This window comes from Solanum stenotomum, chromosome 8 (genome assembly GCF_019186545.1).
Source record: "Solanum stenotomum isolate F172 chromosome 8, ASM1918654v1, whole genome shotgun sequence".
Classification (NCBI taxonomy): Eukaryota; Viridiplantae; Streptophyta; class Magnoliopsida; order Solanales; family Solanaceae; genus Solanum; species Solanum stenotomum.
Window position 1 is genome coordinate 45,730,707 of NC_064289.1, and position 18,900 is coordinate 45,749,606.

At 39.4% G+C, this 18,900-nt stretch overlaps 1 protein-coding gene across 4 annotated transcripts in view; it reads left to right on the forward strand.

Moving 5' to 3' along the window:
* Positions 1–18,545, forward strand: part of LOC125874496 (helicase protein MOM1-like) — a 63,524-nt gene extending 44,979 nt beyond the window's left edge. For 3 of the 4 annotated variants that reach the window (XM_049555389.1, XM_049555391.1, XM_049555392.1), the window contains 7 exons: positions 342–1,266; positions 1,374–1,552; positions 12,162–12,266; positions 13,906–15,846; positions 16,206–16,820; positions 16,897–17,122; positions 17,383–18,545. In XM_049555389.1, the coding sequence (XP_049411346.1) occupies positions 342–1,266; positions 1,374–1,552; positions 12,162–12,266; positions 13,906–15,846; positions 16,206–16,820; positions 16,897–17,122; positions 17,383–18,299 (4,908 nt within the window). In that variant the 3' untranslated portion in view covers positions 18,300–18,545. The remainder of the gene's footprint in view (positions 1–341; positions 1,267–1,373; positions 1,553–12,161; positions 12,267–13,905; positions 15,847–16,205; positions 16,821–16,896; positions 17,123–17,382) is intronic. The other variant, XM_049555390.1, reaches the window with a different exon arrangement.
* The last annotated feature ends 355 nt before the right edge of the window (positions 18,546–18,900 follow it).

The following is an 18,900-nucleotide window of genomic DNA, read 5'->3' on the forward strand; positions in this document are numbered from 1 at the left end:
GGGGGGGGATGGTGTTTAGGCCAGTTGGCTGCACCTCTAGTCCTCTACTTCCCACCAACTCAAGTATGGCATAACTGTGTCCGCCAAAGGTTAGGTAGATGGGAAGAAGTGGAACAGTACGTAATATATGTGTCACACACACCAACAAACATACATCAGGACACCAGCATCCTCTCTCTCTCTCTCTATATATATATATATATATATACATATATATATGTAACACTGATAGACGTACACAAGGACACATCATTATGATGTCTGAAGTTCTGTGAAAGTTTTTTGTCACTTTCTCTTCAATTTCTTCACCTGATTGTCAAAATCCTCCTCCTTGAATGCAGTCTATTGTTGGCTCTGGCTCGGGGGCATCTATTGGTGATATTCTGGATGATTTTCTGCGTCAAAGGTTTGGTGAAGATTCTTATGAAAGAGTTGAGACAGGTGTTGTTATGTCCAAGAAACAAGCTTCACTTCACAGGTTTAACAACAAGGAAAGTGCGCGCTTTGTTCTTTTACTAGAGAACCGTGTTTGCAATCCGAGCATTAAACTACCGTCAGTTGATAGTGTTATTATATATGACAGTGAGACAAATCCTGCAAATGATTTGAGACAACTCCAGAAGTTATACATAGATTCACAGTCTAAATATATCAGTGTTTTCCGACTGTATTCATGTTTCACTGTAGAAGAAAGAGCCCTTGTCCTTGCTAAACAGGACCTGAATCATGATAGTAACTTGCATAGCATAAGTCGGAGCCCCAATTACACCCTTATGTGGGGAGCCTCAAATTTGTTCAGTAGATTGGATGAGTACCACTCTGGAGGCATTCCAACCTCAATTTCAAATAACTCATCAGGGCAGTTGCTTTTAAATGACGTTATTAGTGAGTTTTCTGCAATAGTTTCTAAAAGCTCTGACAACAAGGACATATGTCATTCCATTATTTCAAAAGTTCAAATGAGCACGGGAACTTACAGTGCTAATATCCCGCTGCTTGGTGAGAAAAAAATGGAGTTGAAAATCGGAGTAGAACCTCAAGTTTTTTGGAGAGGGCTGTTGGAAGGAAGAAATCCGGAGTGGAGAAATTTAAGCAGAGCAACCCCAAGGAACAGAAAGAGAGTTCAATACTTTGATGAATCACCAGATCCACCTAATGGTGATGATGAAGCAGGAAAGAAACGCAGGAAGGTTGTAAATCATAGTGTGGATTCAATCCCCAGTCACCCGTCACCTGGAAGAGGTGAAGTTGCAGCCTCCAAAGGAGGTATCCCTTCAATAAGCTATTTTCAATACATTTCCTGTTAGAGTTTGTTGTCTCATTTGTATAAATATGTTGAGAAATATCAGCTGCTAATTCTTAGTTGGATCCAGGTGCTCATGAAAATGATGATATTGGTGGGGAGCATGTTTCTAGGTCTCCATCTCATCTGTTGCACGAGGCAAAACCTGTCAGGCCAGAAGAAGGGAGAATACTGTACAATGAGCAGAAAAGCCTTCATGTCCATCTGAAAGCTGAGTTTGCAAAACTGTTTGAAGTGCTAAAACTTTCGGTATCCATTTCCTGCCTGCCCTTTCTCAAAAGTTAGTTTTTTAAAGTTGTAGTTGTCTTTAGAGAGTATACAGGTGCTCTGATGAACAGTGAGGGTAAATTGGCAATCTTCGCTTGTCCAGATTAATCATAATGCGTGGGTTTTGGGAGGGCTTCTGAATCTATGAATCTGTTACGTTTAAAAGATAAAGTTCTTCATGTTAGGAAAATATACCTTTCATATTCATGGTGAAAGAGTTGTATGCATTTGTTGATAGCTTCTAGTGAATAAGTATGATATTAACCTGTCGAAGGTTTAATCTTTTTATGTATGAGTTCCTTGCCTTGTGATTACCCCTGAATTGACATCTTTTCCTTTATTTAAACTCTCTTCAAGTGGATATATTATTCTGCAGTTTTTGGCACAACAGTAAGCACCACAACATCCTTCCTGCAGTACTCGTACATCCAAACCTGTCTAAGCTTGGGAAACCTAGTATGGTTAATAATACCTCCATCCCTCTGCCTTGGTGAGGGTGAACTGTGCTAGTCAATTCGCCAAAAAGCAGAGAGTCAATTTACATTGACAAATGGTATAGAGCATGTTTTTCTGGGATAGGGTGAATAAATTTCATTAAAATGGCAAGGAACCCAAGGTATACCCCCAAAAATAGAAAACCTACAATAAGAGATGGTTTTCTATGAAAGACACCCAATTTTCTTTATTTTTTTTTTTGATGACCGATACCCAATCTTCTATACAACAAGGAACCTCGTGGGTGCACCAAAAAGAAATAAGGGGTAAGAGACTACTTCTCAACTTTACAAAAGTCATCTCCACCTCAAAAGCTGTCCTATTTCTTTCTCTCCAAACAACCCACATCAGTGCAAGTGGGGCAACACTACAAGTCCTTCATCTTCTCCTTCTTCCGTATTTCAAGCTAAATATCAATCCTTTCACAATGCCTGGCATCACACAATAAATTCCAAACATAGGATTTCCCACCATAACCTCGAAAGCAACCCGACAATGAATCAGGACGTGGTCTACATTTCCTTACAGAGAAAACACCAACAAAATTTGCTTGCCAAATAAGAAACACACGTTCCTTGGTACCTCAGGGAACCGAATTAGGTGGAAAAGTAACCCCTTCCTAATTAGTAGCTTTTCATTAAAAGTCTTGACAGAGAAGATACCATTGTTGCCCTCCCCAACCTCCATATGTCATGGCTACCTTGTGGGACACTTTGTTTGTGAAGTAAATCATTCAAGCTTTGCAACTTTTGTCACCTCCTGCTCTTGAAAATTCCTCCTTAAAGCTCAGGTCCCAAGAAACTTCTTCATCTTGTAGCTTTCAAACTCTTTGGACTGTGATTCCTTTTGGCAAGAAATTCTGAGTATATCTGGGAACGATACCTTTGCATATTGTCCCCACACCACCTATGCTCCCAGAAACATACCTTCCACCCATCCCTCTACCTTAAAAGACACGTTGTCACTAAACTCCTCCAATCCCCTTAAAATATTCCTCCATAATCCACATCTATAGGGCATACTATGTTGTTCGGACTCTTCAAAAAGGTCCACAGGTGCGTGTGGGATTCTCCAAAAGTAGTGTATTTTTGAAGAATCCGACACGGGTGACGCTTTTAGTTCTCCAACCCCCTTCCAAGACCACATATTTTTCTGCTATGATCTCTCACCAAAAAAACATCTTCCTCATCCCAACTCATCGTAATCATTTCCCTAATAATGCTTTATTGAAAACCTTCAAACTTGTAACTCCCAGTGTTCAGGAAAGCGAGCGCTTCATCGCTTAAATCGATGAAGCGAAGCGATGCGAGCCTTATACGCTTCACATACTAGAATGAGTATGTGAGCGCTTCATCGCTTAAAGCATGAAGCGGGGCCTTATCGCTTTTTTCCGCTTCACGCTTCCCTGAACACTGGTAACTCCTAATCCACCCCAATGCTTAGGGGTCATAACTGTTTCCCAGCGCACCAAATGGTATAGAACATGCATAGCATGAGAAATGGCGTCGTTCATTTGATTGTTCCATTTAGCAAATATGTGTATGTTCTGGCTGTTAAATAGCTTTCATACCTTTGTTTTAGTAGCTTTAAATAACAATAACACAGAATCAGGCATACATGAGCAGTATGCATATTGCATTTTCATATTTGGAATTCTACACATAACGAGATAGTGTGCTGGTATAGCTCTTTCTTCTAACACTTGCAGCATCCATTTTTTTAAGCCATCCTTCAAAATAAGCCAGTAAACTAGTTCAGCTTCCCATTAGCGGGGTAAAATTGTTTCAACAAAAATAATCAAGGGCACTAAGTTTGCTATTTGAACTTCTTGTATTGCTACCTTTGTGATAAAGGATAACAACTTTTATGTTTGGGTTATTCCTCAAATTTGTGAATTGTGTAGATTTCCAGTACTTTAGCAATATTAAGGTTTTATTTTCCCGTTCTTCTATTATCTGAAGATTTTGTTGCTATGTTTTTTTTTTTTGGGAAATGGCAACTTTTTCATGTATATATCTGTGAAATTAGGTATTGGGCGTAACTCACACCCCAAAAGCTAGCTCAAAGGGAGGAGGATTGCCCATGCCTTATAAGGAGTCCACCCATTTCATTGACCACCAATGTGGGACTTTTGTCATTCTTTAACAATATCCATAGATATACTACATCAAAGTGTAGTCCCCTTCCAAAAGTGTTGCAATCTAGGAAACCTATTTGCACTTTTTGTTACAAATAGTCTGAAACATTAAAAATATCTTGTCTGTCCTAACACTTTTTGTTCACACCAAAGTAATACAAAACTAGACAATTCATCTATAAATTGCTCTGCTTGCCCTCAAAACATCTTTGATTTCTTTCTTTCCACACTGTCCACCATATGGGACAATCTTCCATCTCTCCGCCTTTTCCTTAGCATTATGAACTCTAATCCAACACTTCAACACTCCTATATTTCTTGGTTTCACCCAAGTGATTTTCCTCAAAACACATGAATAATCTCCATAGCTGGTCTACACATTTACAGTGTAAAAAGAGATGATTTCTTTGTTTGTTCTTCACACAGATAACATCTGGAGCACAATTGGTACTTCCTCTTCTTCATGTTTTACCGTGTCGGTACTGCTTCTCTACTTCTCTGGTCAGCAACCAAGTGAAGCAGTTGACCTTAAATAGAATTTTAGTCCCCATATCATCTTTCAAGGCCACTGATCCATCCTATTGTTTGAAGTGGTGAGATTACTGTATGCTGAATTTACAGAGAAGCCTCCTTTGTTGCATAACTTTCACATTGCAGTATCTTCTTCCCCAGGTAGATTGTTGAAAGGGGAGAGTGTTGTAGAGGGCACCTATCCTTTCCACCTCCTCGTCATTTAGATTTCACCTGAGGTGAAGGTTCCATCCCTGGCATGTCCTCATTTTTGAAACAGAGGCATGTTGCTGAAAGCTTAGTAGGTGTAGATCAGGCAATAATTGCTTCAAAGGTCTCTGATCTATCCACTTGTCCTCCTAGAATGACGCTTGCAGTCCATTCCCCACCTTGAAATTTACTCTAGGCAGTAGTAATAGCCATAAGTTATACTGCATCCATAAGGGGTGGCACCATTTTGCTAATCCATTTATCCTCTATCTCATACTTTGCACTGATGGCCTCCTTTCACAACATGTTTTCTCATGTGACAAATTCCATAGTACATTGTCATTAGGCTTCTGTTTTGCATCTTTATAGTTTTGATCCTGACTTCCCCTTTCTTCTTGCTTTTTATAGCCTCTTCCCATTTGACCAAATGAAATTTTCTCGTCTTCATTTCCTTGCCAAAAAAAGTTTCTTCTTAGCATGTCGATTCTCTTGATCACATTGTCAGGGGCTGGGAAGACTGACATCATGTATGCAGGCATTACATCCAGAACACTGTTGACCATGGTCAATGTAGCCTCAAGGAAAGGTACCGACTCCTCCAATTTGTTAACCTTTTCTCACACTTTTCTATTACCCCATTTCGTATCCCCTTTAACTTGCTTTTGGCTCTCAAAGGCATTCCTAAGTAAATAGTAGGTAGTTCCCCTACTCTTCCACATGGAATAGCTACCAAATTGTCCATCGCTATCACTTCATTGATAGGGTATATGTAGCTCTTACCCCAATTGATTTAAAACCAGAGACAACTTCAAAAATAAGAAAATCACCCTAAGTATCAGCATCTGGTCAGTAGCTGCTCCACAAAAGATTTCGAGTATCATCTGCATACTGCAAATGAGTTATCTCCAGGTTGTTTATGGTTCTGTTGTCCACCTGAAACCCCCTGGCCCAATCTTTTTCTTTGGTTGTCTGTATCAAGTTACTTAGGCCTTTTTTCCATGGCTAGGATGAAAAGGGAAGGTGATACGGGATCTCCTTGTTCAGTCCCCTTTGAGAGGAGAAAAATTGACAGAGGTTCCTATTTATTAGGACTGAGAACTTCACTTTGCTAATGGATTATTTCACCCATCTTATCCACTTGGCGCCAAAGCCCATCCATTGCATTATATCATTATCAAAAAATTCAAGTTCAAGTGATCATAAGCATTTTGGATACCAAGCTAGCATAGAATCCATGTTGTTTGTTTATTTGTCTAGACTCCACACACTCATATACTACATCCATAATTTGCCTTCCTTTTATGATGGCCATTTGTTGTCTCTCTTCTTCAGTCTTTCTGCCAAAAGCTTTGCAATATGTCACGACCCAAAAACTCAAGTCATGATGACACCTACTAAATCCCACCCGTAGGTAAGCCACCTCTTGGCTCGGAACTAATGATAATGGGCCTAGGATGTGGAAGAAATAGACAAAAGCATAATAAACTAGATTTGAGATAGAAAGAATGGAAATGAGACCATACTTATATATACAATCCTTGAACGAGGACAAAATACAAAGATCCATCCAAAACCTGATGGATGCTAGTGCAAAGCTACTACAAAAGACCAAGTACAGACTAGACATATACAAGAAATATACAGACTGTCATGAAATACAAAAGACTAGCCCAAAATGTACAAAAGGAGACGAGTCAACGACGAACTCCAATAAGCTCACCCTCAGTCTCCGGAATACCAACCTAAGCAACACGAGAACAACAGGGTCAACTAGAGCTCAAATTTGCATCAGGGAAAAAGATGTGGAGTGTAGTATGAGTACTAGAACAACGGATACTCAGTAGACATCATAAGTCGACCGAGTTCATGATTGCAATAGCATAATAATAGGCGACTAACTAACAGAGTAATAAGGCACAAGTAAAGGCATAGCTAGACATGACACAGTAAAGATACAACGAAAGCAATAAAGTAATCTAAAACCTAACTGGACCCCATAATCCCAGAAGGCACATACAAGGCAATAATAAACAATCATACAATCAATAACCCAATCGAATCCCCATAAGCCCGACAAGCACACATCCGAGCTACACTACAAGGCATCACTCAGAAATAACCATACAACTTTCTCGGAATCTGACATCGGGGCAATACCATGTAACCTGGCATCTCTCAGAATCTTGCATCGGAGTAGCTAGTCCCTTCAACAATCTTACATCGGAAAGCCTTGATAGAACCTAGCATATCTTGGAACATTACATCGAAACTGCTTGTCCTTTTCCGGAACCTTACATCGGAAAACCTTAGAAACAAAGTCAATTTCGGAATCTTACATCAGAACGACTACACAAAACCTAGCAGCTCTCGAAACCTTACATCGGATCAGCATACAGAATCTTGGAATATTCCGAAATCTGACACTGGAATCAGTGTTATCAAAGGCGAAAAGCGCAAAAAAGCTTTAAGGTCCGTAGGGGCTTTAAGCGCAAAGCGCAAATCAAGCGTGGGTTTTAATGAAAAAAGACGCAAAGGGAGAAAAGAAAACAAATATATATGTTTAGTCCAAAACTAATAATTATAAACATGAATGACAAATATATGACCAAAAAAAATTGATTTTTTTTTATGATAAAGTGAAATATCAATTATTTAGTGTCACTTCTTCATAAGAGGCTCATTAGCAAGGAAGCGTTTGCCTTAGAACCTTGATGACGACACTAAAGCGCACATAAAGCGAGGCGACGCGCTCAACATATTTTGAGCCTCACTTTAGGGCTTAAGCGCACATTTGATAACACTGACTGGAATATCATTACCGCTATTTAGCTCCGTCCTAGAATCTCACTTCGGGTCAACAGTCAGATATATCACTAAAAGGAGTAGGGTTTGGAATGAGTCTAGGTAGTCATCACCATTGGAATTGCTTAGTTCTCCCATCCCTTGATCCCCAGTTCCTCAAATCTGTTGTGAGTTTGTCTTGCATGTATCTCGATATTAACTATGTCAAAAACTTGGGCTACAACATTCTTCTGCTATGTTTTTTAGGCCCAAGGTTTCATTCCTCATAAGTTGGCCTGCTACAACAAATAAAGGTCCTTTCCCTTTCCTGTTCGCCTCACGTACCTCCAATTTAAAAATTCGCTAGCTGTTTAAGTTCCCACGTGGTGGACTGTCTGATCCACAGAGTTTATCACTAAGGGATCGTTTGGTAGGGTGTATACAAATAATGCTAAATAGAGTGTATTTTTTTGATAATGGTAACTTTACTTCTATATATCCACAGGTATACTACAACTGAAGTGTAGTTCCCCTTCAAAAGTATTACAACTTACAACTTGTAATTCAATTCTGTGCCTTACAAAAAGTTTAAAACATCACAAATATCTTTTGTTGGAGCTAATAGTTTTTGCTCACACCAAAAATAACAAAAGGCCTATACAATTCATTTTAAGATTCTGAATGTTGTTCTGAGTCCCCTCAAAGCATCTTTTGTTCCTCTCAATCCAAATTGACCACCAAATGCATGCCGGGACGATCTTCCATTTTTCTTCCTTCTTGCTCACATTACCATCCATATTCTAGCATATTAGAACATCTGCAATGCTTCCAGGTTTCACCCAACTAATCCCTTTCAAACTGATGAACATCCTCCAAAGCTGGTCTGTCCATTTGCAGTGCAAAAAAAGATGGTTGATTGTCTCAGCTTGTTCCCCACATAAAAAGTACCTAGCGGTTAGTCAGTGACCCTTTTGTTCAGATCATCATGAGTTAACATTGCTTCTTTGGCCAAAAGCCAGATGAAACAGTTAACTTTGTAGGGAATTTTTGGTTTCCATATCATCTTACAATGCCAATCTCTTTCCTTCACCACTCTTACATTTAGCTCCCTGTATTTGACAGAAAAAATTCCCTTACTGTTTCAGTTCCATTCTAGTCTATCCACTTCTTCGGTCAGATTGTTGAATCTTGCTACTGAGTTATAGAAGTCTGTTATTCTCCCAAACTCCAAACCATTCAGATGTCTCCTTAGATATAGATTCCATCCTTGTCCAGTCCACATCATGGCAACTGTGACTTGTTGTTGCTGGCTTAGAGTGTATAGCTTCGGATGTTGTTGTTTCATTGTTAAATGCCCTTTCCACTTGTCATGCCAAAAAGAGGTTTTCTACCCATTTCCTATCCTCACCTTAGTTCTAATCTGCATCATTGGCCAAAGATTCCTAATGGCTCTCGAGACTGAACATCCATAGGGTGTTGTGACATTCTTAGTTATCCAATTATCTTCCATACCATTCTTTGCAAGAATGGCTTCTTTCCACAACATTCCTTCTTCAGTAGCAAATTTCCACTACCATTTCATCATCAGGATTTGATTCTGCTTTTTCATATTCCTGATACTTAGACCTCCTGCTTTCTTGTTCACTAACAGCTCCTCCCACTTGACTAGGTGATACTTCTTATCTTCATTCCCCTGCCATAAAAAGTTCCTTCTATGGACATCTATTTTCTTGCTAACACTAGCAGGCATTGGGAAAATGGACATCAAGTAGGAAGGCAAAGTGTCTAATACACTGTTAGTCTGCCTCCCCTGGAGAGGTATTGACTCTTCCAATTTGTAAGCCTTTGTACATTTTTCTACCACCCCATTCCAAATTGTTGCGAACTTACATTTAGCACCCAAAGGCATTCCAAGATATGTAGTTGGAAGCTCCCCTACTCTTCGTCCTAATTTGCTTGCTAGAGCATCTATCTCACTGACTGTGTTGATAGGGATATAAAACTCTTCCCCTAGTTTATATGTAACCCAAAGATTGCTTCAAAAATTATGAAGATGACCCTCAGTATCATAACTTGTTCCGCTTTTGTTTCACAAAATACTAAGGTGTCTTCTGCATACTGTAAGTGTGTTACTTCTATACTATTTGTCTCGCTCAACTTGAAACCTCTAATTCACCTTTTCCCTCGTGCTTTATTCAGTAGATTGCTCATGCCCATCATTGCCACTATGAACAAAAATGGAGACAAGGGATCACCCTGTCTCAAACCTCTCTGGGATGAAAAGAATCCATTTGGTTCCCTGTTTATTAGCACTGGGAATTTGACTGTGCTAATGCTCTATCCACTTGATCCCTTTTGTAATGCTTGCATTAACGATGCTTGTATTAATTATGCTTGCATTAATTATACATAGATTATTACTTATGCATTGTTTAGATTGGTGTATTATTAATAGCATGCATTGCATAAAAATATGTATTTCCAATGATATCCTCCACAATTATGATGGAAAAGATGTAAAAAGGATTTTGAGGGGTTATTGGGTCTTTAACCATGATAGTGCATGCATTAAATCCCCTTGCATTACTAATACCTAGAAATCCATCGTATTAGTAAATAGTAATACACACCTTAATACACAATAGCTATACATAGCATAAAAAAGTGTACCAAACAAGGTATTACTATGCAGGCATTATTTTTGTTAATACACTCTACCAAACGACCCTTAAAGGGGAAAAGAAACCCCTATTGTCCATCGTTCCATTGCATTGTTCCTCTCTCCTCCTTTTTGAAAGTCACCAGCGCTTCACTTCAGATCGGTACTTTGTACACAAAGCCATCGCTGGTGACTTCAATCTATTCTATCATCTTGTCTCCCTTCACCTTGATGTGTGCCCAGTGTAGGTGAGTTTTAAGGGTTGTTTCTTCCTCTGTTTCAATGAAGCCCCCACATTGATCGCTGATTTTCTTGAAATCTTATGGGACCATAGGCTCAGGGGTAAGCCTAACACTCTTATCCACACCCAATCTCTCACTATATCTTTTGGCCAGCAACCTGTGGTTGGTCTCCACCAATCTAGGTTTAGATTCATCTTTTTCCAAACCCATGTTCCGGGCATGACATGCTCTGCTGCCCACTTTTGTGGGAAACTTGATAGAAAGTGCCCGTCATTCATTACGAAGACGCTGACTCCTATGGCTGACTTCCAAGTGTTGCAAGCCGACCTTACATCATTGAGAATTGGGATCTCTCGAAGTGGGTTCTGGAACTTGCCGACAGCGCATCTATTGAGAAGGTCTCTCTGATGTCGGTGTTTCATTCGTCACTCTTATGCTAGCACCTTCCACCTGTAAATGCACCTTCTTTGTGGATTCTGTCGTCCATCTACTGTTACGTATTGCCTCCCTGAAGGATGTTCCCAGTGGCTTCCCTTTGTTTAATAGTACTTTCTGCTCTGTTGTAGGCTCATAGGTGATTTTGCTATTTTATGAGCAATGTTTCCCCATCCCCCTTTGTATGAAGATTCCGGTATAATAGTGACTGCTTTGTTTTGTCCTTCAATAACAATGAAACTGACGTATCTGCCATTTTCATTGTATTTAAGGGTACAAAAGAATTCTGAATAGAGGTCCTTTACATTTCATCTTTTAACAGACTTCCCTTGGACGTTTGATGCCTCAATAAATACTGATATCAGCCATCTCAGCAGTTTAATGCTAATCTTCACTCTCCTCATTAAAGTCCTGCTGCGTTCGGTCCACTCTATCATGTATCTGCTCCTTCTTTACATCTGATGATTTCATAAGACTTGAAACTCGTGTTGTAGTGTTATCCCCCATTGATACGGTTCCGGCCATGGTTGCCAGAAAGAGATCCCTCGGACGTGAAATAATTTGACTTTAGGTTGAAAGTTGGCTGACCTCGAAATTCGTGTGGGAGAGCATTCTCTCTTTCATCTTTACCTTTTCTAGACATTTCTTATGGTTTGCTGCTAGTTTTACAAAGTGCCTTTGATTTCTCATTGTTCTATTGGAGGCATTCAACCTGGTTCTTTTCTCTGTGTATGCTATTGATTTCTAATTGCTTTTTCTTTTTTAACAGTGTGCCAACTTGTTTGCTTTAATCCCCCATCTCATCCTGTAATTCAATTGTTACAACAGTGGTTTATTGGGCATTGTTTTAGCATCTACAAATTTTAATAATAATAACCAGGTTCTGATCCCTACCAAATTTCTTACTGCTAATTGTTTGTGTGAACCAGGCTTCAACCCTGAACTACTTGGTATTACCCTCTATGTAAATTTTAAAAAATGATTTTTCTGGAATGATTGACATACTTGTGGCATTTCCTATTTGCGAGAACTCTCTACTATAATATACCTAAATAATATGTTAGCCAAGGTATTATGTCCCACTCTTGGCTTGCTGGCCATGTGACCAACATTTAAATGCAGGATGCTGTCAAACATACAGTGGGAAAGTTTCTGGAATATGTAATGGAGAATCATCGTGTTAGTAGGGAACCTGCAACAATTCTACAGGCTTTCCAGTTATCTCTGGTCAGTATCTTTTTGTCTCCACTGCTCAGCCTTTCTGCTTGCATCTTTCTAAATTTTTTTACTTGTCAGTGGAATCGATCCTTCTCTTCATTGACTATCTTAATAGTTCAGGTAAACAATTATCAAGTCATAATAATTAGGAATCCAAAAATTGAGGATATTATTTTTATAAATTTCATGTAGCTCAATATTCTTATATTTAAGACCCTTTTATTAATATAAAGTCGATAAGAAGCTAAGTTGCTCGGACTCGGGTGCGGGTGTCCGATATGGGTGTGGATCTAGAGGTCGGATCCTCTATGAACTAAATTTTAAGATTCGATGATATGCATCCATGTCTGGATACGGGTGCGGGGATTTGGCTAAAAACAGAGTTATAAAACCTAAATTTTGAGATATTATGTAGAGAACTCGAGGAGAAAATCATGATCAAGAGGAGAATCTTGGAAGAGATAAAAGGAAAGGGATTGGCAACAAAATATTATATATTCAAGGTATTCCATTTTCATCAATTTCAATTTATATATAAAAGGAAGGTTTTGATTACAGAAATCATTAAATCTGTCCAAAATTTCTCCCTCGAATTTGGTCAAAGTATCCAAAACCGGTTGACCAAATCGGGTATGGATCCCACACCCACACCCACACCCATGTCGTGTCGACACGGGTGCGGCACCGAAAGTGAAGAATCTCAAGGCACAAACACTAGGTGGTTTCTTACCACCTATCCAAGCTTTGGTGACCCGATACCTGTGTGGGTGGGAGGTAACAAGCTACCCATGGAATTAGTCTAGGTGGCACAAGCTGACCAGGTCACCATGATTATGAAAACAGTAAATAATAATACACTGTTTGATTGGTGTTTTTGTTTCCTACATAACTAATATGCGTATGTTATGTAGGACTATTGTATTAAGAAAATTCTCTAATATGCCATCAAACTTTGAGAAAAGACATTTATGCCTTCATTTAAAAGTTTGGCTGATCTATGCCATTTCCATCTGAGAAAAGGCTCATCCATGCCATTATGTGTTAATTGAAAAATGTATTGATTTTGCTTAACTTTTTTTGACATGTGGTTCATTATGATTCGGCCACATCATTAATTAATCTTTTTTTTAAAAGGAAAAAGGCTCAAATATGCCATCAAACTTTGAGAAAAGGCTCATCTATGCCATTCGTTAAAAGTTTGGCTCATCTATGCTATTTCAGTGAGCAAATAATGGCATTAATGAGCCTTTTCTCAAACGAAAATGACATAGATGAGCCAAGCTTTTTATGGATGACCTAAATGAGTCTCAAAGTTCGATGGCATATTTGAGCCTTTTCCCTTTATTATTTTATGTGGAAAAAAGTTGGAATAGGAATACAAGGATTAGTATTACACAGATTAAAACACACCTAATATGTCCAAAATAACCAACATGCATTAAATCATCATTTTCTATAAGTAAGCAATACACATCTTAATACCTGCATAACAAAAAGCAATACACATCTTAATCCACAATCCCTGCATTATTAATCTCCGCACCTTGTCTCTACACCAAACTACCCTTAGTGTGCTTCTTGCTTCAAGAAAAATCATCTTTCCTGTCGCTGTGATTCTTCTTATTTGACATTTACTGTGAATTCTCAGTGTTGGGTTGCAGCTTCAATCTTAAAGCAAAAAATTGACAAAGAGGAGACATTCTTGCTAGCCAAGCAGTACTTACAATTTGGATGCACCGAAGAAGAGACAAACAATGTCTGTCTGAAGATCCGTTCCTTGAAAAAGTTGTTCCTGCAACGGTTGGATCAAAATGATAATGCTTCAAGTTCTTCTAAGTGTTCTTTATTAGCTGCCAGAACCGTTGCAGAAAAGCCATCAACAGGAAGCATGTCACAAGTTGTGGAATCTCCCCAGCTGAATGTGCAAAAGGAAATGGAAGAAAGATTGCAAGGTAAAAAATTATACAGGGAATGCATTATGACGCCTAAAAAAGAACTTGTGGATATTGAACGGGAAACTTTCATTAAGGAAGTCCAGTGTAGATGTGAGAGGCGAATGTCAAACCTGGTACAAAAGCAAAAGGAGGAAATTGAAGAGTTCCAGAAAATATGGGAAAAGAAGAAGGAAGAGCTTGTGCAGGATTACAGATTGCAGTTTGCTGTTCTTCGGTCTGTACATGGTAAGACTGCTGTGATGAAGGATAAACTAAAAAATTCAGAAACTGAATTTTCAAGAAAAATGCAAGAGCTCAAATACAGCAAGGATCAGAAACTTAAAGAGCTTGAGGTAGAACACTCTGCTATGAAGAACAAGGAAAGGCAAAAGGCTTCTTTGTGGTTGGCCGAAGCAAATTCCTTTAGGGGTGTTGGATCTCATCCGATAGATGGCATAGGGTGCTCTCAGGAAAATGTAAATGTCTCACTCAATTCTCCCAAGACTGTTCACCCTGTAACTGGACATCATGTTAAGGAACTGAATGCAGGTAATATTTTGGATAACACACGGTCTGATGTACCTGCATCTACTTCTGATGAGTCGGATATTCTTCCTATTGAATCTACAAGTGTTTTAACAACTCCAGCAACAGAGGACCAAGCTGGGGTCAAGTCTGTCGATGGAGGATTGGCTATATCCAAGCGGTCTAATGAAGTGGGTGATCCAGATGTACCTTCATCTACTTATGACGAGTTGAATATTCTTCCTATAGAAGCGACAAATGTTTTAACAATGCCAGCAATGGAGGAGCAAGTTGAGATTGTGTCCATGGCTGAAGTGTTGGTTGCTAAATCCAATCAGCTAGAGCCTAATGAAGGAGGTGATTTATGTTGTAGTTCAGAGGGAATTGGAGCACTGGGTGCTAGATCCAAGAAGCCCAATGAAGTAGGTTATCCAGATCTACCAGCATCTACTTCCAATGAGTCAAATATTCTTCCTGTTGAAACATCAAATGTTTTAACAATGCCAGCTATGGAAAAGCAACTTGAGATCGCGTCCACAGCTGGTGCGTTGGTTACCAAATCCAACCTGCCTAAAGAAGTCGGTGATTTTGGTGGTAGTTCAGAGGAAATTGGAGCATTAAGTGCTAGTTCCAAGCAGGCTATTGAAGTAGGTGATCCAGATGTACCTGCATCTACTTCCAATATGTCAAATATTTTAACTACGCCAGCAGCTGAGGAGCAAGTTGAAATCACCTCTAGCACTGGAGCATTGGTTGCTAGATCCAAGCAGCCTAATGAAGTGGGTGATTCAGGTGGCAGTTCAGCGGAAATTGTTTCTGTGTTTCCTCTGCCTCATGAAGAACATACTGAGGTTCTATTGGAGGATCCACCTAGAGAACATTTGTCGGAGGTATCTGGACTGGGTTTTGTTCTGGGGAATGATAATTCAGAAGTAAATGTTACTGAAGAATTGAATACGGAACATGATAGTCCGGAAAATAATTCTCATTTGCAAAATGATGAAGATAACCCGAGAGATGCAGTTAGATCCACTGATACAAACTCAATTTCTCCTCTGAAATTGGTAGTTGACTTGCCTTTGGTAGAAGCAGTTCTTTGTTCTGATGATGGTTCTTTGACTCAAAATCAAGTAAGTGGCCTTTGTTCCAAATTTATATGGTGTTTGTATTGTGTTATTGTGTAGAACATCTGGGTTCAGAATCTGGGCACAGGTATATATGATCTTCCTAGGAAAAGTAAAAAATGTCTCAAATTGCAAAGACATGCTCTGTTTAGATAATTTTGAGCTAGTAATTGGCAAGTTATCTCTTAGTTTTGTTCCAAGCTGTAGAACAGGTAATTTGTACCAATTTGTCGGTGACTTGTAGTTCTACCCTCCAAAAAACACATGAGTTTTTTCCTGATATATTGTGGAAAAATATTGGGTGTTCCGTATTGATGATTTTGCACTTAAAACTGGATCAGCTAAATCAGTTTGAATGTTTCCAGTCTTCAGGAGATAATCTCTCTCATGAGATGCCACTCTCAGAAAATCAGAGGGGAACTCAAGTTGAAGTTGATGCCGGGCAGTATGGAACCAACAGTTCTGATGCTGTGTTAATTAGTAGTTCTGAGCAACAGCTGCCAGCTTCTGATGGTTTTTCGCTTGCTGCTCACGATCCACCGAGCGACATTATGCATGATACCCCTAATGATGGAAGGAGCTTTATGCCAAACCTTGGATCTTCTCATCATTTGGATGGGGAGACGATGGAACCTTTACAGGCAGGTGGTAATTCGGACAAGGATCCATCTGTCGATGTTGAGAATTTCTCAGAAGTCAGTAGAGCGGATCCTCAACCAATTTCAGAACAGGGTGCATCTTCCCATAATATTGGAACTCCAGTTCAACTGCCAGGTTCCACTGAGCTTCTTAGTCAAGCAGTCCTGCAACATAACAGTAATGCTGCCGTTGTTCAAGGACCCAGGAATATACCAGTTCATCCTGACCATCAGATGGCCACTTGGAATTCAACTCTTCCTTTCAATGCTGATCCTCTGCACAAAGATTGGGAAAGGATACATAAAGAAAGAGAACAAGGCAACAAGATTCTTGAGGACATGGTTAATTCCAATTTTGTTCTTCTTGATTCTTTGCTCCTAGTCCTTTATTTCTTAAAGTTCTTCTCTTTTTTAACAGAAGTTGCGTCTGAGATCTGATTGCGAGAAGGAGATAGAGGAAATGATTGCCCAAATCCGTAAGAAATATGATCATAAACTTCAAGAGGCTGAGGCAGCATTTCTTCGGAAGAAGAAAGAACTTGATGTTAATCAGAACAAAGTTCTCATGAATAAGCTCTTGGCAGATGCTTTTAGATGCAAGTGCATGAATCTTAAACCTTCGGGGTTCTCAGGCATGCGTCAAGGTATGCAATTAATGTTGGTTATGCATTTCCAATGAGTAGTCAAGTTTTCTTGTCATAATTTTGAACGGACAGTTGCATCCAGATTTTACTTTGAGTACATTTTTAATTTCCTTATCGGGGTCTCCCATTACATATATCATCAGGGTGATAGAAAGATGGTGCTAATTTTTGCAACTTTGCTAGGTTATACAAGTCAGGCTAGTAATTTCTCAAGTAAAAATATCTTTTCTTGTGTACTGAAGTATTATTGTTCTTTGTAGTTGTGCCTTCTAGTTATTTGCAGCATCTCCATCAGGTATCCCAGCAGCCTAATTTGAGGTCTTCTCCTGTGACTGGTTCATCTTCAGCTAGCCAACAAAGTTCTATCCCAGTTTCTTTGAGAGCTTCCTCTATCACCAGTTTGTCTTCAGCTGGCCAAGCACAGGTTAGACAGGAGACTTCTGTCCCCTCTAATCGTTCAGTACATTCTGGTGGGATTTCTCAGCCTACAGTAAGATGTGCACCAGTTACTGGGTTATCTTTAACTGGCCAACCTGCACCTACTCAGCAGACAGTTGCCGTTAGTCGTTCAACAGCACATTCTGCAGGAACTCCTGGCAGACCACCTCTCATCTGTGCAATTACCCCTTCCACTGGGAATCTTAGGGTAGCTAGCGAGATCCGTGCTCCAGCCCCCCATCTTCAGCCTTTCAGGACTCCTTCATCCATGTCTTCTAGCAGCAGCCCGTCAACCCTTGCTCATAGTATGCAAAATCACCCGCAGTCCACTTACATGGCTGCATCATCACCCTCACTTCCCCGATTAACTTCTCCACAAACATTATCACCATCCCCATCCCCATCCCAACGTCTGCAACATCAGATACCTATACCGATGGTTCCACAGTTAGCTGTAGATCTTTCTAGTTCTGGGAATGTGCCTCCGCAGCATGACATTGGTGGATTGCCTGCTACACGAAATCCGTCTATCTCTGCTCAGGAATTGCTTTTTAATGTGGAGAATCAACCTCATGCAAACAGGCCGAACATTCTGCCACCTTTACCAGATGTGGACCCTGACTTTGATTTATTGGACCTATCTGAATTTCAAATACTGGATAGTATACAGGGAGTTTCTACTTCTTCTGCCGGAGCTACTAATGTAACTGATGTTGTCTGTGTGTCTGATGATGACTGATCTGTTGACAATGAAGTGTATTTTGTTGTCCGCGGGTCAGTTTTATCACATGTTTGTAAAAATGAATTTAAGAAAAGATCCGAAAGGAAGAGAAAGGTAAGAGGAGGAAGCTTGACAAGATTAAATAGGATTTGCATGTCCTTTCCCTCTCCCCCATTTTTTTCCTCCAGGATTCCATGAATGCGGCTGTAAATGGATCATTAATCTTTCTATATTATAATAATAGGACGCAATATAATCTCTTCATGTGTTCTCTTATTTGTTGTGTGTTCTATATAGATGTTTGGTTTATACATGCTAAGAGGCTTTTGATTGATGTTTGAGTTGTACTTCGAAAAAATGAGTATTTGAAGTTGAAAGGTATGATTGTGAGAGCTGAAATTGTGTTCGACTTGAACTTCACTTGAAAATTGAAGATTTTTGTAATCTGTTTTTCACTTGAAATATTCCTTAAAACTAATCACTTTTAAATACTGAAATTCTATTTAGGCCCCAAGTTTCTGGTGCTGCGGTTCAATGTTAGTTTACAAAGTCTGCTCTAAAGAATTTGTTTGGATTGATTTCCAAGGGTAAGACTTCAAACTGATCTAAGAACACTATA